This window comes from Ornithorhynchus anatinus, chromosome 17 (assembly GCF_004115215.2).
Source record: "Ornithorhynchus anatinus isolate Pmale09 chromosome 17, mOrnAna1.pri.v4, whole genome shotgun sequence".
Taxonomy (NCBI): Eukaryota; Metazoa; Chordata; class Mammalia; order Monotremata; family Ornithorhynchidae; genus Ornithorhynchus; species Ornithorhynchus anatinus.
The window spans coordinates 25,114,399-25,133,262 of NC_041744.1; the positions used below are offsets into that span (position 1 = coordinate 25,114,399).

An 18,864-nucleotide genomic window follows, 5' to 3' on the forward strand; every position below is an offset into this window, starting at 1 on the left:
TCACACCACAGAGTGAAAAGATTTGAAATCCACAAGACCACTTTGGTGTACTTGCAATGAAGCCCTAAAGGGACATACTACATGCCAAATGTCTGTAGTTTCTGATCCTGTTTCCAGGTGCTCTAGCTATAGTTTATATAACCCAGCATTTTGTAGAAAGGTTGAGACAGGCAGACTCACAGATACAGTCAAGTGGCTTAAACCTAAACTGATTTAAACACTTTGACCTACCAATCAGTCTCCTTGCAAGTCATCATTTCATGTTCTTGGTATCTCTTCCTTTGCCCCATTGCCCCTTTCCTACCTTCTTCTTGCTGTTTAGCCCGTTTCAAGTTTCCTTGGTTGGGGGTTGGGAGGTGGGCATGGGGGACAATCACAATTGTGGGCCCTTGAAGATACTTGCTTGGCCCGGTTGGATAAAAGAGCAACTGTGCTAGCCCATACTCATTAGGGTGTAAGGGAGGCATTGTCCTTAGTATACTGAGCTCGGGGAGGAAGGTGTGGTCCCACTGCAGCCATCTCAATAGGACCACTCTCCTCCAATTCCCAAATTCCTTTTCATCTCTGAGTTACTTCTTGGATTCCTAGGAGCTCCTAAGTAAGTGTGTGGCTAGAAGTGCTTTATGGAAAGTGGGAGGAGGATGCACTTTGGCACAGAAGGGCCTCCCTAGCTTACAAAGTCTGGGCCTTCCACAGTACCCACACCCTTAATATGACCCTGCCTGCGAGTATTAAAAAACACTTGAGCAACATGACCAGAAAAGGAGTCCACAGCAAGGCCGCTGCCTGGGTCTGAGGGGGCCTGCTGCATGGAAACCAACTGGCCCACCTCACATCCTTGAGATTCCGGCCAATCACTGTGACCATCAGGTGTGTGAGATAACAAGAACCCTTAACTGTTCACCTTACACCGAATCAGCAGTGTTTGTCTAACGTAAAAAGTAACTGCTCGCCCCCCACCCCAGGCTCACATCCCCAAAACAGTAACAGCATCTAAGATGTGCCTCTCTTAAGTCCTGACTCTGGGTGGCAAATGCTGGCAAGCCCATCATGGTCTGCAGGTAGTAAGATGAGTTGATGGAATAATAGATGTGCCTTGATCCTGAGACTCCAGAATTCAAGGATCTGTTCACAGGAAATGTTTATGGAGGTAGTGCTTTGCCTAGGGCCACTCCCACTCACTCATCCCTGCTTCTGCCAGGGCACTGAGTGCAACGAGGGAGTAGTACTGTCACTGAAGATACCTTGGGTTGAACCAAATTCACAACCCTTTCTTCCCTTCTGATGAGTTCTGAGCCAGTCCAGGTTTTGGTTACAAATAAGAAGCTGTGTCCTTGGAAGTTTCTCATTCTTCTGTGGTTTTAGGAGCAAAATAAATTGAAGTACATTAACCCAACTTTTTCTACATAAAGCAATTAACCATGCCCAGATTACTGTGTTAATGAACCACTGGAGGATTAGCTCTGACCCATTGATCCTATTCCTTAAAACAAAACTACTGAAGTAGTTTAAGCACACACACTCAATCGAGTCTACCTTTGGTGCTTGATTATTAAGGTTATTGCCCATACACACACTGCTTTAAATCATGCCAGAGTCAGCAAGACTAGTCTTATAGAACAAAATTATACTTGGTTATTAATCCTTTCAAACAATAAGTCTGCCTTGAAGATATTTAACAATTTAAAATTGGCCTTTGTAAGACATGGATGCAGGAGCCAGCCAAATCAAATACTTGGCTTTTAAAATGGAATAGTATAGAAACATGAAAGATGAAAATTTAAGTTAAATGGATTTTATCAAATCCATTTCAAAAATTCACTTGAAATTGTCAACATAACACAGCATAAAATGTAAACGGCAATAAAATATTAATGAAACAAGTTTCCTAACTATCTCCTTTTTATCTCCCCTTTGTGCCTAGTACTTTCAATGGCTTTATAAGAAATGAGAATTTAGCCCTTTTTCTCCTGAAGCCAGAAACCGAACCTCTCATTTCCTTTTCTGCAACGGTTGTTTGAAGACATCACTAGTGCCTGGTAGGGCAAAGATTTGCAAATAGATCAAATGGTGTTTTTTCCACATTTATTGATTTTTTTCCATAATGGTACACAGGGCATTTATATACAATAGAAGCCATAAAGACCATAAATGTGGCCTGAATGCCTTTTCAGTGGGCCCTAATATTTTAAAATGCACCAGAAAATACCAACAAATGTTATGACCTTACATGTCACATAGAAGATGTGAACTTCTTTGGAAAAATGTGGGATTGTAATCATTTTTTAGTGGGCACAGGTAGCGAAGACTGATCATCCTGAAAACACAGTTAATTTGGGTTATGAAAAATGAACACAAACTAAATGACTACTACAGACTCCAAGGAGGATCTCCTAGCAGATGTTTCAAAAGAAGCACCAAGGGCCAGTGTCATTCTACTCCAACAGGACCCCTACTAGATTCACAGAATATTAAAGGCAGAAACAAGTCTGGTCTAAGTAACCAAGGAAGCCCAAGGGGAGAGGGTTCAAAGGCACAATACTATTTCCACTGCAACAGTTCCATTCTTTAATCACCTCTCCCTCCTCGCTCAAGCACAGACCGAATTCATGAACCATTACATCTGGGAGTCAATTTGGTCCTTATTCAGCTGATTTCTTATGAACTGTGTAATGTGGGGACATTAGGGAAACCCCTGAAACACAAACAATGGCCATTCCTCACGCTATCCTATGGACAGTCTGTTTTAAGGTAAATGATCCTTTAAAATTTCTCCAGTCCTCTGGGCCTGCAGATCAGCCCTGACATCAACTGGGAAGAGAGGAAGTGTTCCCCTCCTTAAAAATCTCCAGGAATAACATTCCCATCATCTCCCTCAGCATTGTGCTCCCACAATTTAGCACCCTTAAAGTCGTTATTTTTTTTTTTTAATCCATGCAAAATTGTATGTGCTTCAACCACTCTAACAATTGCATGTAATAAGCATTTACTATGTGCAGGGCATGATACTAAGCTCTTGGGAAAGTACAATGCAACAACGGGACAGACATATTCCTTGCCCACAGTGAGCTTAAGGCTTAAAAAGGGAGATTAAGCAAGCTTCCCTTTCTCTTTTCTCTTGTTTTCCCCTCCATGGACAGAGAAAACTGCTCAGCAATCTACTCGCAAAAATATCCCCGGCTGTTCTGTTTTGTTGTCTGTCTCCGCCGTTTAGACTGCGAGACTGTTGTTGGGCAGGGATTGTCCCTATCTGTTGCCGAATTGTACATTCCAAGTGCTTAGTATAGTGCTCTGCACATAGTAAGTGCTCAATAAATACGATTGAATGAACAGTCACTAAATTACCCATCAAGCTTCTCTCCATTTTACCTACTGCAGATCTCATTTTCCACTGCTTTTGAAAAGACAGTATGATTAAAAATGTAGTTGCTACAACCAGCCTAGATTGGATCAATGTATGATAAAGCAGAAGGATTACTTCCTGCCTCCTTCAGGTCATTCTCCCGTTAGTAAAAAAGCCGGTCTTGGGACAAGGGTAGATGAATGGTGACATTGATAATTAATGCTCTATTGAGAATAACAATGTCCCCGGAACTCTCTTCCTGAACTTATGACGAGCCAGTCTTTCCCCATATTTTTTTTGCTTTAATAGCACAACTGTGCCCTTGTTTATCAAATTTTATCTTTTTTTAATAAGGCCATTTTTCCAGTTAATCATACTTATTTTGGATTTTATTGAACTTCCCATTGTTAACCAGTGCTGCCTGCAAAGTTCATGAAAAATTACTAATTATTTGTGCTATCAGTTATAACATTCAATAAAGCTGGACCCAGTGATTCAGCCTTATGATACCCCTTATTCCCTACTAGGGGGCTGGTTACAAAATGATAATTGTTTGGTTTGTACTAGGAATGATGCCTACACAACTGAAAGCAACTTTAAGCTGACTAGCCTATGATTACCAAGGTTACTCATTGTCTCTTGCCATCCAGCCCCAATAAACTGAGCTCGATACGGGCCTTTCTACATCATCTAGGATTTAGTGATAAGAATACCTCTTTTTTTGTAAGGATTTATAATTTTACCAAAGCCCTATCACATCAGGGTGAGGAGGAGCCATGACTTGTATTTCAGGGTTTCCCTATTCTCCCCATATCACATGGTTCCTAAGAAATCAAGGGAACTGGGACTAGAATAAGGAAGTCCAATTTCCTAAAAAAATATGCCAGGATCAAGGAACATGAATGAAGCACTCTCTTCGACCCAGTCACCGAGGCAGGCATTCAACTTTGAAATAAGATATTCGAAGATATCCCCTTCACCTTTGAGGGGAAAAAAAACCACACTAACCCCATTCCCCTCATTCTCACTACCAAGCCCTTTTAGCTACTTAGCTCCAGGGGAGACCAGGCAGATTCATTTACTTCCTGAAGTTCAAGAACATCAAGGCAAGAGTCACTGCCTCTGATGAATGTGCCCAATTGCTCTGGAACACACTACATCTGGTATCCAGAAGGCAGCATACCCTCCTGTATACAGAGTCAGTCTGCCAGATTGGCGTCTCTGCCTCACATGGGGAAGGGCTGTTGACTACAGACACCTTTCTTTTCTTCCTGCAGACTGTAGTTTAGGTCATCTATTAATCTCTATTTCTTTCTCTTCTTAACTCATCTCAGTCTTTCCTCAAACTACCCTAGCTCCTGAGTTCATCTCTCAGTTGATCAGGAGAGGTACACTGTAGGATGAGGGCTACTTACCTACCAACGTCTCTCTGCCAGGGAAGCCTCTTTTTCCTTTCTGTCCACAGTTCTTCCAGACCTCTCTTGCTCTCAAGATCAGCTTCATAAAACTAAGTGGCCGGCTAGCCTCTGGACTTGTCACTTTGGGGAAAAAAGCACTATACGGGACTTGGAAAGCAGTTTTCCTGAGTGGATACTCAAAGTATTACATTTTTTTCTTTAAAAAGTTAAGTACTGCTAGAAAATCTTGCACCAGTTCAAATATGAACTCTGTATTCAATACACCGATGAAAAAAATTACAATAAAAAAACTAGCATAGACTAAATGGTGTACACTAATTCATCATTTGGCAGTTAGAATACATTTTCACTCAACACAACTATGCTGCCGCTTAGAACAATAGCTTGACATTTGTTTGTGCCTATTGATGGTATTTTTAATGCCTCATTTAAGTGTCAGATTAGATCATAGCTTTAAAACTATAGACTATTTGGCACCAAATTAAGGTACACGGCACCCCTCTGAAGCTTCTTTCACCTTCCGCACAATTGCACTAGCCTGAGTAAATAAATAAATAAAAATTGACTTCCAAGGCAGGGATCCAAGGATGGCTGTGACCGTAGATGGTTCTCAAATTTACACATCAGTCCTGATCTCTTTCCTTTTCTTCACCCTATTTCCTCCTGTCTTCAGGACATCTCTACTCAGAGGTCTCTCCGACAACTGAAACTTAACATGTCCATAACCGAACTCTTCATCTTCCCACCTAAACCCTCTCCTCCCCTTGATTTTTCTATCACCATAGAGAGCACCACCATCCCATCTTACAAGTCTGTAACTGGGGCAGTATCCTCAACTCATCTCTTGCAACCCACAAATTCAATCCGTCACCAATCAAATCCTGTTGGTTCAACCTTAACAACATCTTCCTAAAATCTGTTTTCCTCTCCATCCAAACTGCTGATATCATGACCCAAGCACTTATTCTATTCCATCTTGACTGCTGCATCAGTCTCTTTGCTGATCTCCCTGCCGTTGCCTCTCCCCACTCCAGTCCATACTGGGCTCTGCTGTTAGGATCATTTTTCTAAAAAAAGTTCCATGCATGTTTACGAGGAGGGGGAGAAAAGAGAAGATTCACCTCTGCAAACAGAAACTCCTTATCTTTGTCAGTCAATAGTATTTGAGCGTTTACTGTGTGCAGAGCACTGTACTAAGCACTTGAGAGAGTACAGTATAAAAATAAATCTGAAAAATGGGGACTAATATTGTGAGCCCCATGACGGGACATGGACTGTATCTACCCCAGCGCATAGTTCAGTGCCTGGCACAAAGTGCTAAACAAATATCATTAAAAAAAATAAGACTGATTGATTCTCTAAAGGAACTTCTCCTTGAAGGGAGTCTGAGAAGACACAGTCTTATTTTTCTAAATATTTTGTAGTGCATAGATCTATCACTGCATATATTTTGGAAACCTCTGCATGTCCCCAGGATAACTGCAGAGGTTAGCTGTGATTGAAAGGAAACAAAGCTGATACTCTACCCAAACTAGGGAGCAACCTGAAACCCTGAGGCACTGGAAATACCCCTTTATAAAAATGGGAGATGAAAGCTTATCTTCTAGGCCACATCAGACAATCTTCTCTTTCTCCAAAAAAGAACACAGGGCGAGAAAAAAAGGGAGGAAGAGAGAGGAGGAAACCACACTAATCCAAACTCAAAAATGAAAAGAGGTGGATCTTTTGATCTCTGCAGGATGGCAATTTTATTGGCTATGCATAAGTAGCTTCCAACCAGCTGGTCAACCAGGTATTTCAAGCTCAGTCCCATCAAGATCACTAACCATGAAGTTAATCATATGTGAACAGCAGTCATGCAGAAGCTTCATTTGCTGGGACTGACCACCAGTTGGCACATCAACATGGACCACAATGGTAGCCACATTGAAGAGGGATTGCTTGGACACAGTGACCAATTGTTTCCCTCAATCCTCAAGGCAAAGGCATTTCTCAAGTGATTACGGAAAGGAAAGGTTAACTTTTCACTCGTAAAAGCATAAACAGAAAAAAGTGATAGTATCCTTTGCAAACATAAACATTTTAGGTAAGGTCACCAAATGTATACATTTCCTGGGGAAGTCCTGTATGTCAAACATAAGGATACATTGTGAACAGAACCTTAGGAAGTAGACTATAAAGAAACAACTCTGTATCATCTTGGATGGAAACTGAAATTTCACCGTGTTGTCGTTCTTCCTTAAAAAGGATCTTTCATCAGTATCACCTGGAGCTATTTGGATGATCTCTTTTAACCAATCTCTATGAACAAAGGGGGTTTTTAGTATTATGATGACGCATTTATTGACCACATCATAATAATAATTATGGCATTTGTTAAGCGCTTACTATGTGCCAAGCACTGTTCTAAACACTGGGGTAGATACAAAGTAATCAGGTTGTCCCACAAGGGGCTCACAGTCAATCTCCATTTTCCAGGTGAGGTAATTGAGGCACAGAAAAATTAAGTGACTTGCCCAAAGTCATTCAGCTGTTAAGTGGAAGAGCCAAGATTAGAATCCATGACCTCTGACTCCCAAGCCCGTGCTCATTCCACTGTCACACTATGTATCCACCACTGCTCTAAGCACTGGGGTAGGGTAATTGGATTGGACAAAGTCCCTGTCCCACATGAGACTCCTACTCTATTTTATCATTTCTTTAATAGAACAAGTTCCTCAACACCAAAACACTGCATATCAACCACATACAGACAACAAGCTATTTGGACCACCACTGTAGTTGGTTTATCTTCAGAAGACTGATCTTGGTTACTATAAATCAATGATATTTATTGAGTGTTTACTGTGTGCAGAGCACTGTACTGAGCACTTGGCAGAATGCAATACCATAGAGTTCGCAGACATGATCCCTGTCCTCAAGGAGTTTCAGGTCTAAAGGGGGAGAGAGGCATTAAAATAGATTACAGATAAGGGAAATGGCAGAGTATAAGGATGTTTTTCAACCTTTTTTTTAACAAGGCACAAGTACTTTCCTCACTGAAAGTTTGGGGAATATTAAAAGGTAATAGGTGCATATCTTTTTTTCCCTACACCAGCCAAGACTCAAATCACAAAGGCACCTAGGTAGGCTCTCCATATAGCTTTACACCATAAAAACTAATTTAAATGTGTTCTCCTGCTTAGAATACTGGATCAAATCTCTCTTGAAATTTGTCACCTTACAGATTGTGAATATTTTTCCTGTACTTAAAATCACCTTAAAGATTAGACTTGAATACCATCTAGTGTGTGGCTACAGAGGAAGTTGTCAAGGCCATAAATGCTACAAGAAATATAGCCCAATTATACAGCAACCCTGCATGGATATTTCCCTACTCTTGTCTGGTTCTAACCCTCCAATTGTCTCCCATCCCTTCGACTGCTGGGGAGTTGAATGGATGACTGATCTCTTTGGATGCTGCTTCCTTCTAGCTGCAGGTCTGCTTTACTCCAAATGTGGCTTTTCCTTCCAGCAGAAAAAGATCTAGTTTATTTTTTTTCCTTAATCTAGTCCTTAGGACAGGTGAATTGAGTTTACATTTTAACAAACCCTCTGTCTACAGGCTTTCCCGCATGCTAATAGGCTCAGTTTACATTTATTTAAATAGAAAAGAAGCAAGGCCAGAAAATTTGACTTGAAAGGAGGATATCAGAGGAATTACTTCAGAACTCTTTCACAGAATGTAGGTGATGTGTGAAGTGGGGATTCAAACGGTCATTTGGAAAAAGGTTTCTTTCCCAAATCTCTTCCACCTTCTGTTTCTATTCACTGACTATCTGTAAGCCTTATCTGTTTCAGCTTTCAAATTTGTACTTGAACTGCATGGGAGGGAACATATCTATCAACTCTGTTATAGTCTCTCAAGCATTTAGTACATTAAGCGTTCAATAAATATGATTGATTTGATCATGTGAAGTAAGAACTCCACCTTGAGCTTGCCATTGCCTTGAGCTCGCCACTGGAACAAGCCAATTTTAATAACAGCCTCCTCTCAACATGCAGGATTCTTTTGACCCAAATTGAAACCTCACCCTTTTCACCATCAAACCTTGAAAAGCAAGAATCACTTTATATGAGGAAAATCTGGGTATGATGAACACTGTGTCATTCATGAGCACAGACAGGTGTTCTCTGAGCAGAAAATGAAAAGGGGCCAGTGTGATGGGGTGACATCCACACTGTGCCAAACTGTTTCTTCCCAAACCTTGCCAGTGGGTATGTAAGTACTTTGGTGGTGAAGGTCGGGTGGGGAACAGAGTAGAATGATATTGCAGTGCTGTGAGAGCAGGGTGGCTTAGTGGATAGAGCACGGGCCTGGGAGTCAGAAGGTTCTAATCCCAGCTAAGCCACATGTCGGCTGTGTGACCTTGGGCAAGTCACTTCACTTCTCTGGGCCTCAATTACCTCATCTGTAAAATGGGAGTAGAGTGTGAATCCTCTGTGTGACAGGGGCTGTGTCCAACCTAACTTGTATCTACCCCAGTGCTTAGAACTGTGCTTGGCACATAGTAAGCACTTAACAAGTACCATAATTATTATTGTATTAGAGCAACACTGCACAACAATTTGGTATAATAGTATTATTCATTCATTCAATAGTATTTATTGAGCGCTTACTATGTGCAGAGCACTGTACTAAGCGCTTGGGATGAACAAGTCGGCAACAGATAGAGACAGTCCCTGCCGTTTGACGGGCTTACAGTCTAATTGGGGGAGACGGACAGACAAGAACAATGGCAATGAATAGAGTCAAGGGGAAGAACATCTCGTAAAAACAATGGCAACTAAATAGAATCAAGGCGATGTACACTTCATTAACAAAATAAATAGGGTAACGAAAATATATACAGTTGAGCGGACGAGTACAGTGCTGTGGGGATGGGAAGGGAGAGGTGGAGGAGCAGAGGGAAAAGGGGAAAAAGAGGGTTAAGCTGTGGAGAGGTAAAAGGGGGATGGCAGAGGGAGTAGAGGGGGAAGAGGAGCTCAGTCTGGAAACGCCTCTTGGAGGAGGTGATTTTTAAGTAGGGTTTTGAAGAGGGAAAGAGAATCAGTTTGGCGGAGGTGAGGAGGGAGGGCGTTCCAGGACCGCGGGAGGACGTGACCCGGGGGTCGACGGCGGGATAGGCGAGACCGAGGGACGGTGAGGAGGTGGGCGGCAGAGAAGCGGAGCGTGCGGGGTGGGCGGTAGAAAGAGAGAAGGGAGGAGAGGTAGGAAGGGGCAAGGTGATGGAGAGCCTTGAAGCCTAGAGTGAGGAGTTTTTGTTTGGAGCGGAGGTCGATAGGCAGGATAGGAGTTGTTTAAGAAGGGGAGTGACATGCCCAGATCGTTTCTGCAGGAAGATGAGCCAGGCAGCAGAGTGAAGAATAGACTGGAGCGGGGCGAGAGAGGAGGAAGGGAGGTCAGAGAGAAGGCTGACACAGTAGTCTAGCCGGGATATAACGAGAGCCCGTAACAGTAAGGTAGCCGTTTGGGTGGAGAGGAAAGGGCGGATCTTGGCGATATTGTAGAGGTGAAACCGGCAGGTCTTGGTAACGGATAGGATGTGTGGGGTGAACGAGAGGGACGAGTCAAGGATGACACCGAGATTGCGGACCTGAGGGACGGGAAGGATGGTCGTGCCATCCACGGTGATAGAGAAGTCTGGGAGAGGACCGGGTTTGGGAGGGAAGATGAAGAGCTCAGTCTTGCTCAAGTTGAGTTTTAGGTGGCGGGCAGACATCCAGGTGGAGACGTCCCGGAGGCAGGAGGAGATGCGAGCCCGAAGGGAGGGGGAAAGGACGGGGCGGAGATGTAGATCTGCGTGTCATCTGCGTAGAGATGGTAGTCAAAGCCGTGAGAGCGAATGAGTTCACCGAGGGAGTGAGTGTAAATGGAGAACAGAAGAGGGCCAAGAACTGACCCTTGAGGAACTCCAACAGTTAAAGGATGGGAGGGGGAGGAGGCTCCAGCGAAGGAGACCGAGAAAGACCTCCTGCCTCCGGGACGTCTCCACCTGGATGTTGGCCCGCCACCTAAAACTCAACATGAGCAAGACTGAGCTCCTCATCTTCCCTCCCAAACCCGGTCCTGTCCCAGACTTCTCTATCACCGTGGATGGCACGACCATCCTTCCCGTCTCTCAGGCCCGCAATCTCGGTGTCATCCTTGACTCGTCCCTCTTGTTCACCCCACACATCCTATCCGTTACCAAGACCTGCCGGTTTCACCTCTACAATATCGCCAAGATCCACCCTTTCCTCTCCACCCAGACGGCTACCTTACTATTACGGGCTCTCGTTATATCCCGGCTAGACTACTGTGTCAGCCTTCTCTCTGACCTCCCTTCCTCCTCTCTCGCCCCGCTCCGGTCTATTCTTCACTCCGCTGCCCGGCTCATCTTCCTGCAGAAACGATCTGGGCATGTCACTCCCCTTCTTAAACAACTCCAGTGGTTGCCTATCGACCTCCGCTCCAAACAAAAACTCCTCACTCTAGGCTTCAAGGCTCTCCATCACCTTGCCCCTTCCTACCTCTCCTCCCTTCTCTCTTTCTACAGCCCACCCCGCACGCTCCGCTCCTCTGCCGCCCACCTTCTCGCCGTCCCTCGGTCTCGCCTATCCCGCCGTCGACCCCTGGGTCACGTCCTCCCGCGGTCCCGGAACGCCCTCCCTCCTCACCTCCGCCAAACTGATTCTCTTTCCCTCTTCAAAACCCTACTTAAAAATCACCTCCTCCAAGAGGCGTTCCCAGACTGAGCTCCTCTTCCCTCTCTACTCCCTCTGCCATCCCCCCTTTACCTCTCCGCAGCTAAAGCCTCATTTTCCCCTTTTCCCTCTGCTCCTCCACCTCTCCCTTCCCATCCCCACAGCACTGTACTCGTCCGCTCAACTGTATATATTTTCGTTACCCTATTTATTTTATTAATGAATTGTACATCGCCTCGATTCTATTTAGTTGCCATTGTTTTTACGAGATGTTCTTCCCCTTGACGCTGTTTATTGCCATTGTTCTTGTCTGTCCGTCTCCCCCGATTAGACTGTAAGCCCGTCAAACGGCAGGGACTGTCTCTATCTGTTGCCGACTTGTTCATCCCAAGCGCTTAGTACAGTGCTCTGCACATAGTAAGCTCTCAATAAATACTATTGAATGAATGAATGAATGACCGGCCAGAGAGGTAAGAGGAGAACCGGGAGAGGACAGAGTCCGTGAAGCCAAGGTGAGATAAGGTATGGAGGAGGAGGGGATGGTCGACAGTGTCAAAGGCAGCAGAGAGGTCAAGAAGGATTAGAATGGAGTAGGAGCCATTGGATTTGGCAAGAAGGAGGTCATGGGTGACCTTAGAGAGAGCAGTCTCGGTAGAGTGGAGGGGACAGAAGCCAGATTGGAGGGGGTCTAGGAGAGAATGGGAGTTAAGGAATTCTAAGCATTGATTGTAGACGATTCGTTCTAGGATTTTGGAAAGGAAGGGTAGTAGGGAGATAGGGCGATAACTGGAGGGGCAAGTGGGGTCAAGAGCGGGTTTTTTTAGGATGGGGGAGACGTGGGCATGTTTGAAGGCAGAGGGGAAGGAGCCCTTAGAGATAGAAGTTAAGGAAGGTAGGAGGGCAGGGGCGATGGTTTTAAGAAGGTGAGAGGGAATGGGGTCCGAGGCGCAGGTGGAGGGGGTGGCACTTGCGAGGAGGGAGGAGATCTCCTCTGAGGATACTGCAGGGAAGGATGGGAAAGTAGGGGAGGGGGTTGGTGGGGGGGAGGGGAGAGGCGGAGGGGTGACTTTGGGGAGCTCAGACCTGATCGTGTTGATTTTCGTGAGGAAATAGGTATTACTAATAGTATTAGTAACAGAAGGCGAGACTAATGCCAAAAACCAAGAAGATTGCTTAGTGTTTTTAAGTAGATTATGGTAGAAGAGGCAGAAGGATGTAAAATGGGGAAAAAAAACCAGAAAAACACAGAATACTGGCAGCATATACTACTTTCCCAACCTGGGCCTAACCAGCAGTCTGTTTTCATGTCCTGAAAGAGTCTTGAAGGCATCGCTTTAACTTCCTCACCACTCCCACTCTCCCCTCCTTTTGCAAGACTGATTCCTCTTTACCATCTGCCTTACACTATTATTTCTGAAAACTTCAAGACGAAATGAGGGACAGCTGTAGGCATTTACACAAGTGGGAGTCTAAATTCACCTCCAATTTGGAGAAATAAAACCTAAGTAAATGAACAGAATCCTATCTCCCATCCAATGGCCTTTTTAAGCCCAAATTAAACATAACTGAATGCAAGAATTTTCATGATCAAGTAGGTTTCCACGGACATCTGTCCTCTCTCAATAGCAACCACATAACTCAATAGCAAGGTATATAAACTCAATTACGAGGCCTAGCATGGAAGCCAACCCAATATTATTGGTCTTTCAAAATTCACTCGCCAGCTTGCTATAATGGAAAACAAATCTCAGCCTAAGTTAATGGAATAGACAGAGGTTTCACCAAATGGCTCACGCAGAGCAACTAGCATTAGCCAATATCCCTCTTCCCTCTTTCACGTTTGGGAACAAGCAAGTCAGCCATAATACCATTCTCTCCCCCCTGCTCCCCCATGGAAATTTCAGGCAATATACCTGAGGCTGGAATTCACCATTCAACCCTACTAAATCAACTCGTCCTCTTGAAAATAAGTCTTAGTTAGGTGTCTTGACTAAGGAGGTAGGCAAAATAGACAGAATAAGCTACTCATAGACCACACAGATTTCATTCTGTTATTTTTCCATATTACACTGCAGCCATCCGGAAAAGTAATACAGGAATCCAAAAAGTAATCAAAGTTTTTCAGAAACCACACTTACCAAAAAAAAATTAATTCACTTTACAGAACACATATGTTGTAACACTATGCTAATAAACAGAAGCTTAAAAAAAATCATCTAAACCCAGTGCTTCTCTTAGCACTTAGGTTCGATCTCATATTACCAACTACAAAATGTTCAGAGTCTATAAACTGTTCGAACAGAATGGTCCATCGTGGCTAAATGGGCAAAAGGTATAAGAAAAACTCAAATGCCTTCTTGGCATATTGAGATACATTTAGCTACTCATTTCTCTCAAATGCATTATATGAGCAAGTGATAGATCCGTACTCTGGACTTGGCCTGAAATTTAATCTTTCAAAAACCTCATTCATTCATTGACCAGGTGTCTTCTATGCTCCCTCACTTTTCTCACTCCTCTGGGTCCTCTGACATTGTATTTAAATTGAAAAGAATGGTATGCCCTAATGCAAATGCTATTCAAGTGGCTAGTTTATGGTTTTGGACTCCCAAACCCAGGATTTGCTGATTTTGCTGCTTAAGAGTCCTTTGATGGATGACGAAAAGCTGCACGTTAAATGTGAAGGAACACTTCATAAAGACACCTCTGGCCTAAGGGCTGACAAGAACAATAGATAAGCACACACGCTATAGGAAAACAGCTGTCTAAAGAAAAAAAAATGAAGTGCATGTTTAACTGAAAATTTAATCGCAAACTGCCTGAACAAATAAGACTTCTCCAAACCAAAAGAGATGTCCCGTTATTATAAATGAGAAATATGCCCAATACAAAAAAACCCAACCCTCTTATTTTACTAACTGTGGACTGCTGTGATCTGAAATTCATAGACATTAAATGGTCCTCTATAGAAGACAGAACTTGCAAGCGGACACAAGGTGCTATCAGTGATACCCTATTAGTCTGACCCTGTCTTTAATCTACAGGCATGATAAAATGCCCCAACACATACAAATCAAGCTCAAACAGTGACTAATGACCATTAATCCCCCTATCTCCAATAATCTCTTCTTCCATCATTTATCACGATGACACTTCACTTTACACACACGACTAAACTTTAACAGAGAAGGTGAATCAAAAATAATCTCAAAGCAATCTGAGGCTATAAATTAAACTGGAGAATGCCAGGGAAAAGCAGAAAATTGAGAGATCTATTACTGGTGCTTTTCATTTGCATCTGTGGAGAAGGGGTTGGGTAGGGGGGTGGGGGATGGTCAGGAGTAAGAAAGATACATTCAGTCAACCAGGCATTCAAACTACTGGGATGGTTCTACTATGGAAGGAAACGTAGGTGGGGAAAGACGGGGAAAGGTAGTGAAAGATCTGAGTTAAATTTGCGATTTAAGCCATGCGCCTGTCCCCAGTGATACAAAGGGGGTCTCCTCGAAAATACCTGAAAAGTTCTATATTTTCTTAAAGAAAGGACATCAAGCACAAGTGGACATCAAGCACAAGTGGAATTCTTCTTTCGATCATATGGGTTTCCTCGTGTGATCTCTGATCAGTGGAAAAAGATTGGACGACAATTGTTGGAGCCTTCTCGCGGTCGGCTAAACGGTTTTCACACCCCGGTCTCATACTCTCCAAATCACTGTTTACAGCAAAGTTGATGGTACCAAAACAAAAACAAAATAACAATTGTTCCGGAACTAAAAGGGTTTGCCTTTGGACAATCGCGGGCCGTTAACGCCCCCCACTGCTGAGAACTTTTATTTTGGTTTAAAATAGCTTGGGGAGGAAGGAAAATGGGAACCATTCAACTTTTGATGAAAACCAAAATGAACAGGGAAAAAAAACTCGGGCACAGTTCGAGGGGCTGGGAAACGCATCTCTATGCTTGTCGAAACTGGCATGGCCCAGGAACTCGGCAGTGGGTTGTTTTAGGAGCAAACTACTGGTGATCCTCGCCAGCTCTGTCCGGGGAGAGCTCCAGGATTCCCTGGTGGGCCCTTGGGAAGCCAAGGCCAATCCCAAAAGTCCCAGGGACCGGCCCGTTCGGGAGCCCCCCGGGGTTAAGGGGATACCCCAAGCTACTTTCATTCCATAGTATTTGTTGAGCGCTTACTATGTGCAGAGCACTGTACTAGGCGTTTGGAATGTACAATTCGGCCACACGGAGAGAGACCATCCCTGCCCAAGATGCTACTTGCCCGCCGCACTTCCCCAACCCCAGCCGGGGAGAAAGGCAGGCTCAGATCCTTTGGTAGGAGGGAGTCATTTCCTGCAGTGTCTTCCTAATCGAATTTAATTACAGCTTTGACTTACATAAAACAACGCCTAATAAGGCCCTTTAGCCAAGCGCGGGACCGGTTTGGAGAATCATCCGGACCACCCCCCCCCCCCCCAATTTTATCCCCGTTCCCATCCCCCAAATCCAGGTTGACCAGGCTTGCGTTTGTCTAAAGAGTCGAACTGTCCATTCCAAGCGCTTAGTACAGTGCTCCGCAAATAGTAAGTGCTCAATAAATATTGAATGACTAAAAGAGTCGAGCGCGGGCATCGGGGGCAAGTCACTTGCCTTCTCTGTGCCTCAGTTACCTCATCTGTAAAATGGGGATTAACTGTGAGCCTCACGTGGGACTTGATGACCCTGTATCTCCCCCAGCGCTTAGAACAGTGCTCTGCACATAGTAAGCCCTTAACAAATACCAACATTATTATTATTCTCGGTGGTCCCGGGGTGCCAAGAGAGCCAAGAAGAGAGAGAAAGAGTGGGGAGAGGAGGGAAAAAAAATCCCCTCTTCCCGGGACGGAGAGGCCGGCCCTCGGTCAGTCCTGGGGGGAGTGGGGGTCGCCCTCATTCATCCATCCATTCAATAGTATTTATTGAGCGCTTACTCTGTGCACAACACTGTACTAAGCGCTTGGAGTGTCCAATTCAGCAACAGATAGAGACAATCCCTGCCCGCTAACGGGCTCCCAGAGCCAAACAGAACAAAACAACATCAAGATAAATAGAATCAAGGAGCTATACACTTCATTAACAACATAAATAGGGCAAATAAGCACAGTGCGAGGGGAAGAAAAGTGGAGAGGAGAGGGAGCAGAGGAAAAGGGGGGGGGCTCAGTCTGGGAAGGCCTCCTGGAGGAGGTGAGCTCTCATAGCAGCTGGGGTGCAGAGGCAGGGGGACGGGGGAGGACGGGTTACCTGAACAGAGACATAGTAATCCAAAGAGGTAAAAGTGGGCAAACTCCGCGATCATTGTCCCCGACTGTTCCTTGCCGCTCGTCTCATGCCAAAAAAAAGGGGAAAAAAAAGGGCAAGCGAGAAGGGGGGGTCCCCCCCCAGCGAGACTGTAAATCCACAAGGGCGCAGGGGTGGCGGCCGGCCTTCGTTCATTCAGTGGTATTTACTGAGCGCGGAGCACTGTACTGAGCGCTCGGAACGGACGATTGGAGCAGGGAGGGGGGGGATCCCGGCGCTTGGAGGAGTTTCTGGGGAAGAAGGGGGTCGCCGGCCCAGGCGGGGACCCCTCCAGAAACGCGCCCACCAAAAAGGACCGGCGGTCGCCGGCCGAGCCTCGCCCGGCCCGGCCCGGCCCGGCCCGAGCGCGGGGGCAGGAAGGGCTCCGCGCCTCCCCTTTCATTCAATGCTATTGATGGAGCGCCCACTCCGTGCACAGCACTGTGGTAAGCGCTGGGAAGAGACGATGGGGTGCCGGTCCCGCGTGGGAAGGGCTCGGCGCCTCTCTTTTCCTTTAGGGGTATTGATGGAGCGTGCAGGGCACTGTAGTAGGCGCTGGGAAGAGATGATGGAGTGCGGGTCCCGCGTGGGAAGGGCTCGGCGTCTCCCCTTTCCTGAAGGTATTGATGGAGCGCTCACTCCGTGCAAAGCACTGCAGTAAACGCTGGGAAGAGACGAAAGAGTGCGGGTCCCGCGTGGGAAGGACTCGGCGCCTCTCTTTTCCTTTAGGGGTATTGATGGAGCGTGCAGGGCACTGTAGTAAGCGCTGGGAAGAGATGATGGAGTGCGGGTCCCGCGTGGGCAGGGCTCGGCGCCTCCCCTTTCCTTTAGTAGAATTGATGGAGCGTGCAGAGCCCTGTGATAAGCGCTGGGAAGAGTCGCTGGGGTGCGGGTCCCGCGCGGGCAGCGCTCGGCGCCTCCCCTTTCCTTTAGTGGTTTTGCTGGAGCGTGCGGGGCGCTGGGGGGGGCCGCTGGGCTGCGGGCGGGCGGGGAGTGTGTCGTCCGGGTGTCCCCGGGCGGTGTGTGTCCCGGCCGCCCTCCACCATGGCCCGGGCCCGGCCGAGGGGCGGCGGCTCCTGGCGCTGCGCTGGGGCGGCGGCGGCGGCGGCGGGGGAGGAGGAGAAGACAAAATGCAAACTTGTCCGGGGGCCCCGCTGCCGCGCTCGGCCGGGGAGGGAGGGAAGGAAGGAGGGAGGCAGGGAAGGAGGGGGAGAGAGCGAGCTCCTCCCGGGAGCGGGCAGCGTTTGGCGCAGGATCTGCCCCGGGGGGCTCCGCGGCCCCGCCCCCGCCTGCTCTTAAAGGGGCCAAGCCCCCCGCCTTTCCCCTCCCCCCGCGGACAGGTGAGGCCGGAGGAGCCGCCCAGGTGCGCGGGGCCGCCCAGGTGCGGGACTCAAACGCACCGGGCCGGCGCCCTCTCCGCCCTGCCCCCCCCCCCAGGACACCCCCGCACCTTCCTCCAATGGAACCGCCCAAAGACCTCCCCCCCCCCCCAAAAGCCCCTCCCTGGTCCACCTTAACTCCTTCGTCCCCGCTTTGACAAGGGTTCGGCTCTCCATCCCCTAATGATGATAATGTTGGGATTTGGTAATAATGATGGCATTTGTTAAGCGCTTACTATGTGCAGAGCCCTGTTCTAGGCGCTGGGGGGATACAAGGTGATCAGGTTGGCCCAGGTGGGGGCTCCCAGTTTTAATCCCCGTTTTACAGAGGAGGTCACTGAGGCCCAGAGAAGTGAAGTCACTTGCCCAAAGTCACACAGCTGACAAGCGGCGGAGCCGGGATTAATAATCATGTTGGTATTTGTTAAGCGCTCACTATGTGCTGAGCACTGTTCTAAGCGCTGGGGTAGACACAGGGGAATCAGGTTGTCCCACGTGGGGCTCACAGTCTTAATCCCCATTTTACATAAGAGGGAACTGAGGCACAGAGAAGTGAAGTGGCTTGCCCACAGTCACACCGCTGCCAAGTGGCCGAGGCGGGATTCAAACCCATGACTTCTGACTCCAAAGACCAGGCTCTTTCCACTGAACCACGCTCCTTCTCCAACCCATGACCTCTGACTCCCAAGCCCG

The 18,864-nt window shown here is 46.5% G+C and overlaps 1 protein-coding gene across 7 annotated transcripts in view; it reads right to left on the reverse strand.

Moving 5' to 3' along the window:
• ROBO1 (roundabout guidance receptor 1) overlaps nt 1–18,864 on the reverse strand; it is a 797,263-nt gene that overhangs the window by 320,877 nt on the left and 457,522 nt on the right. The window contains exon 1 of one of the 7 annotated variants that reach the window (XM_029082115.2): nt 16,757–17,829. The exons of the other annotated variants lie outside the window; for them this stretch is intronic. Within the exon in view, the coding sequence (XP_028937948.1) occupies nt 16,757–16,811 (55 nt within the window). The 5' untranslated portion in view covers nt 16,812–17,829. Of the gene's footprint in view, nt 1–16,756; nt 17,830–18,864 lie in introns of those variants that run through there. 7 annotated transcript variants of the gene reach the window in all.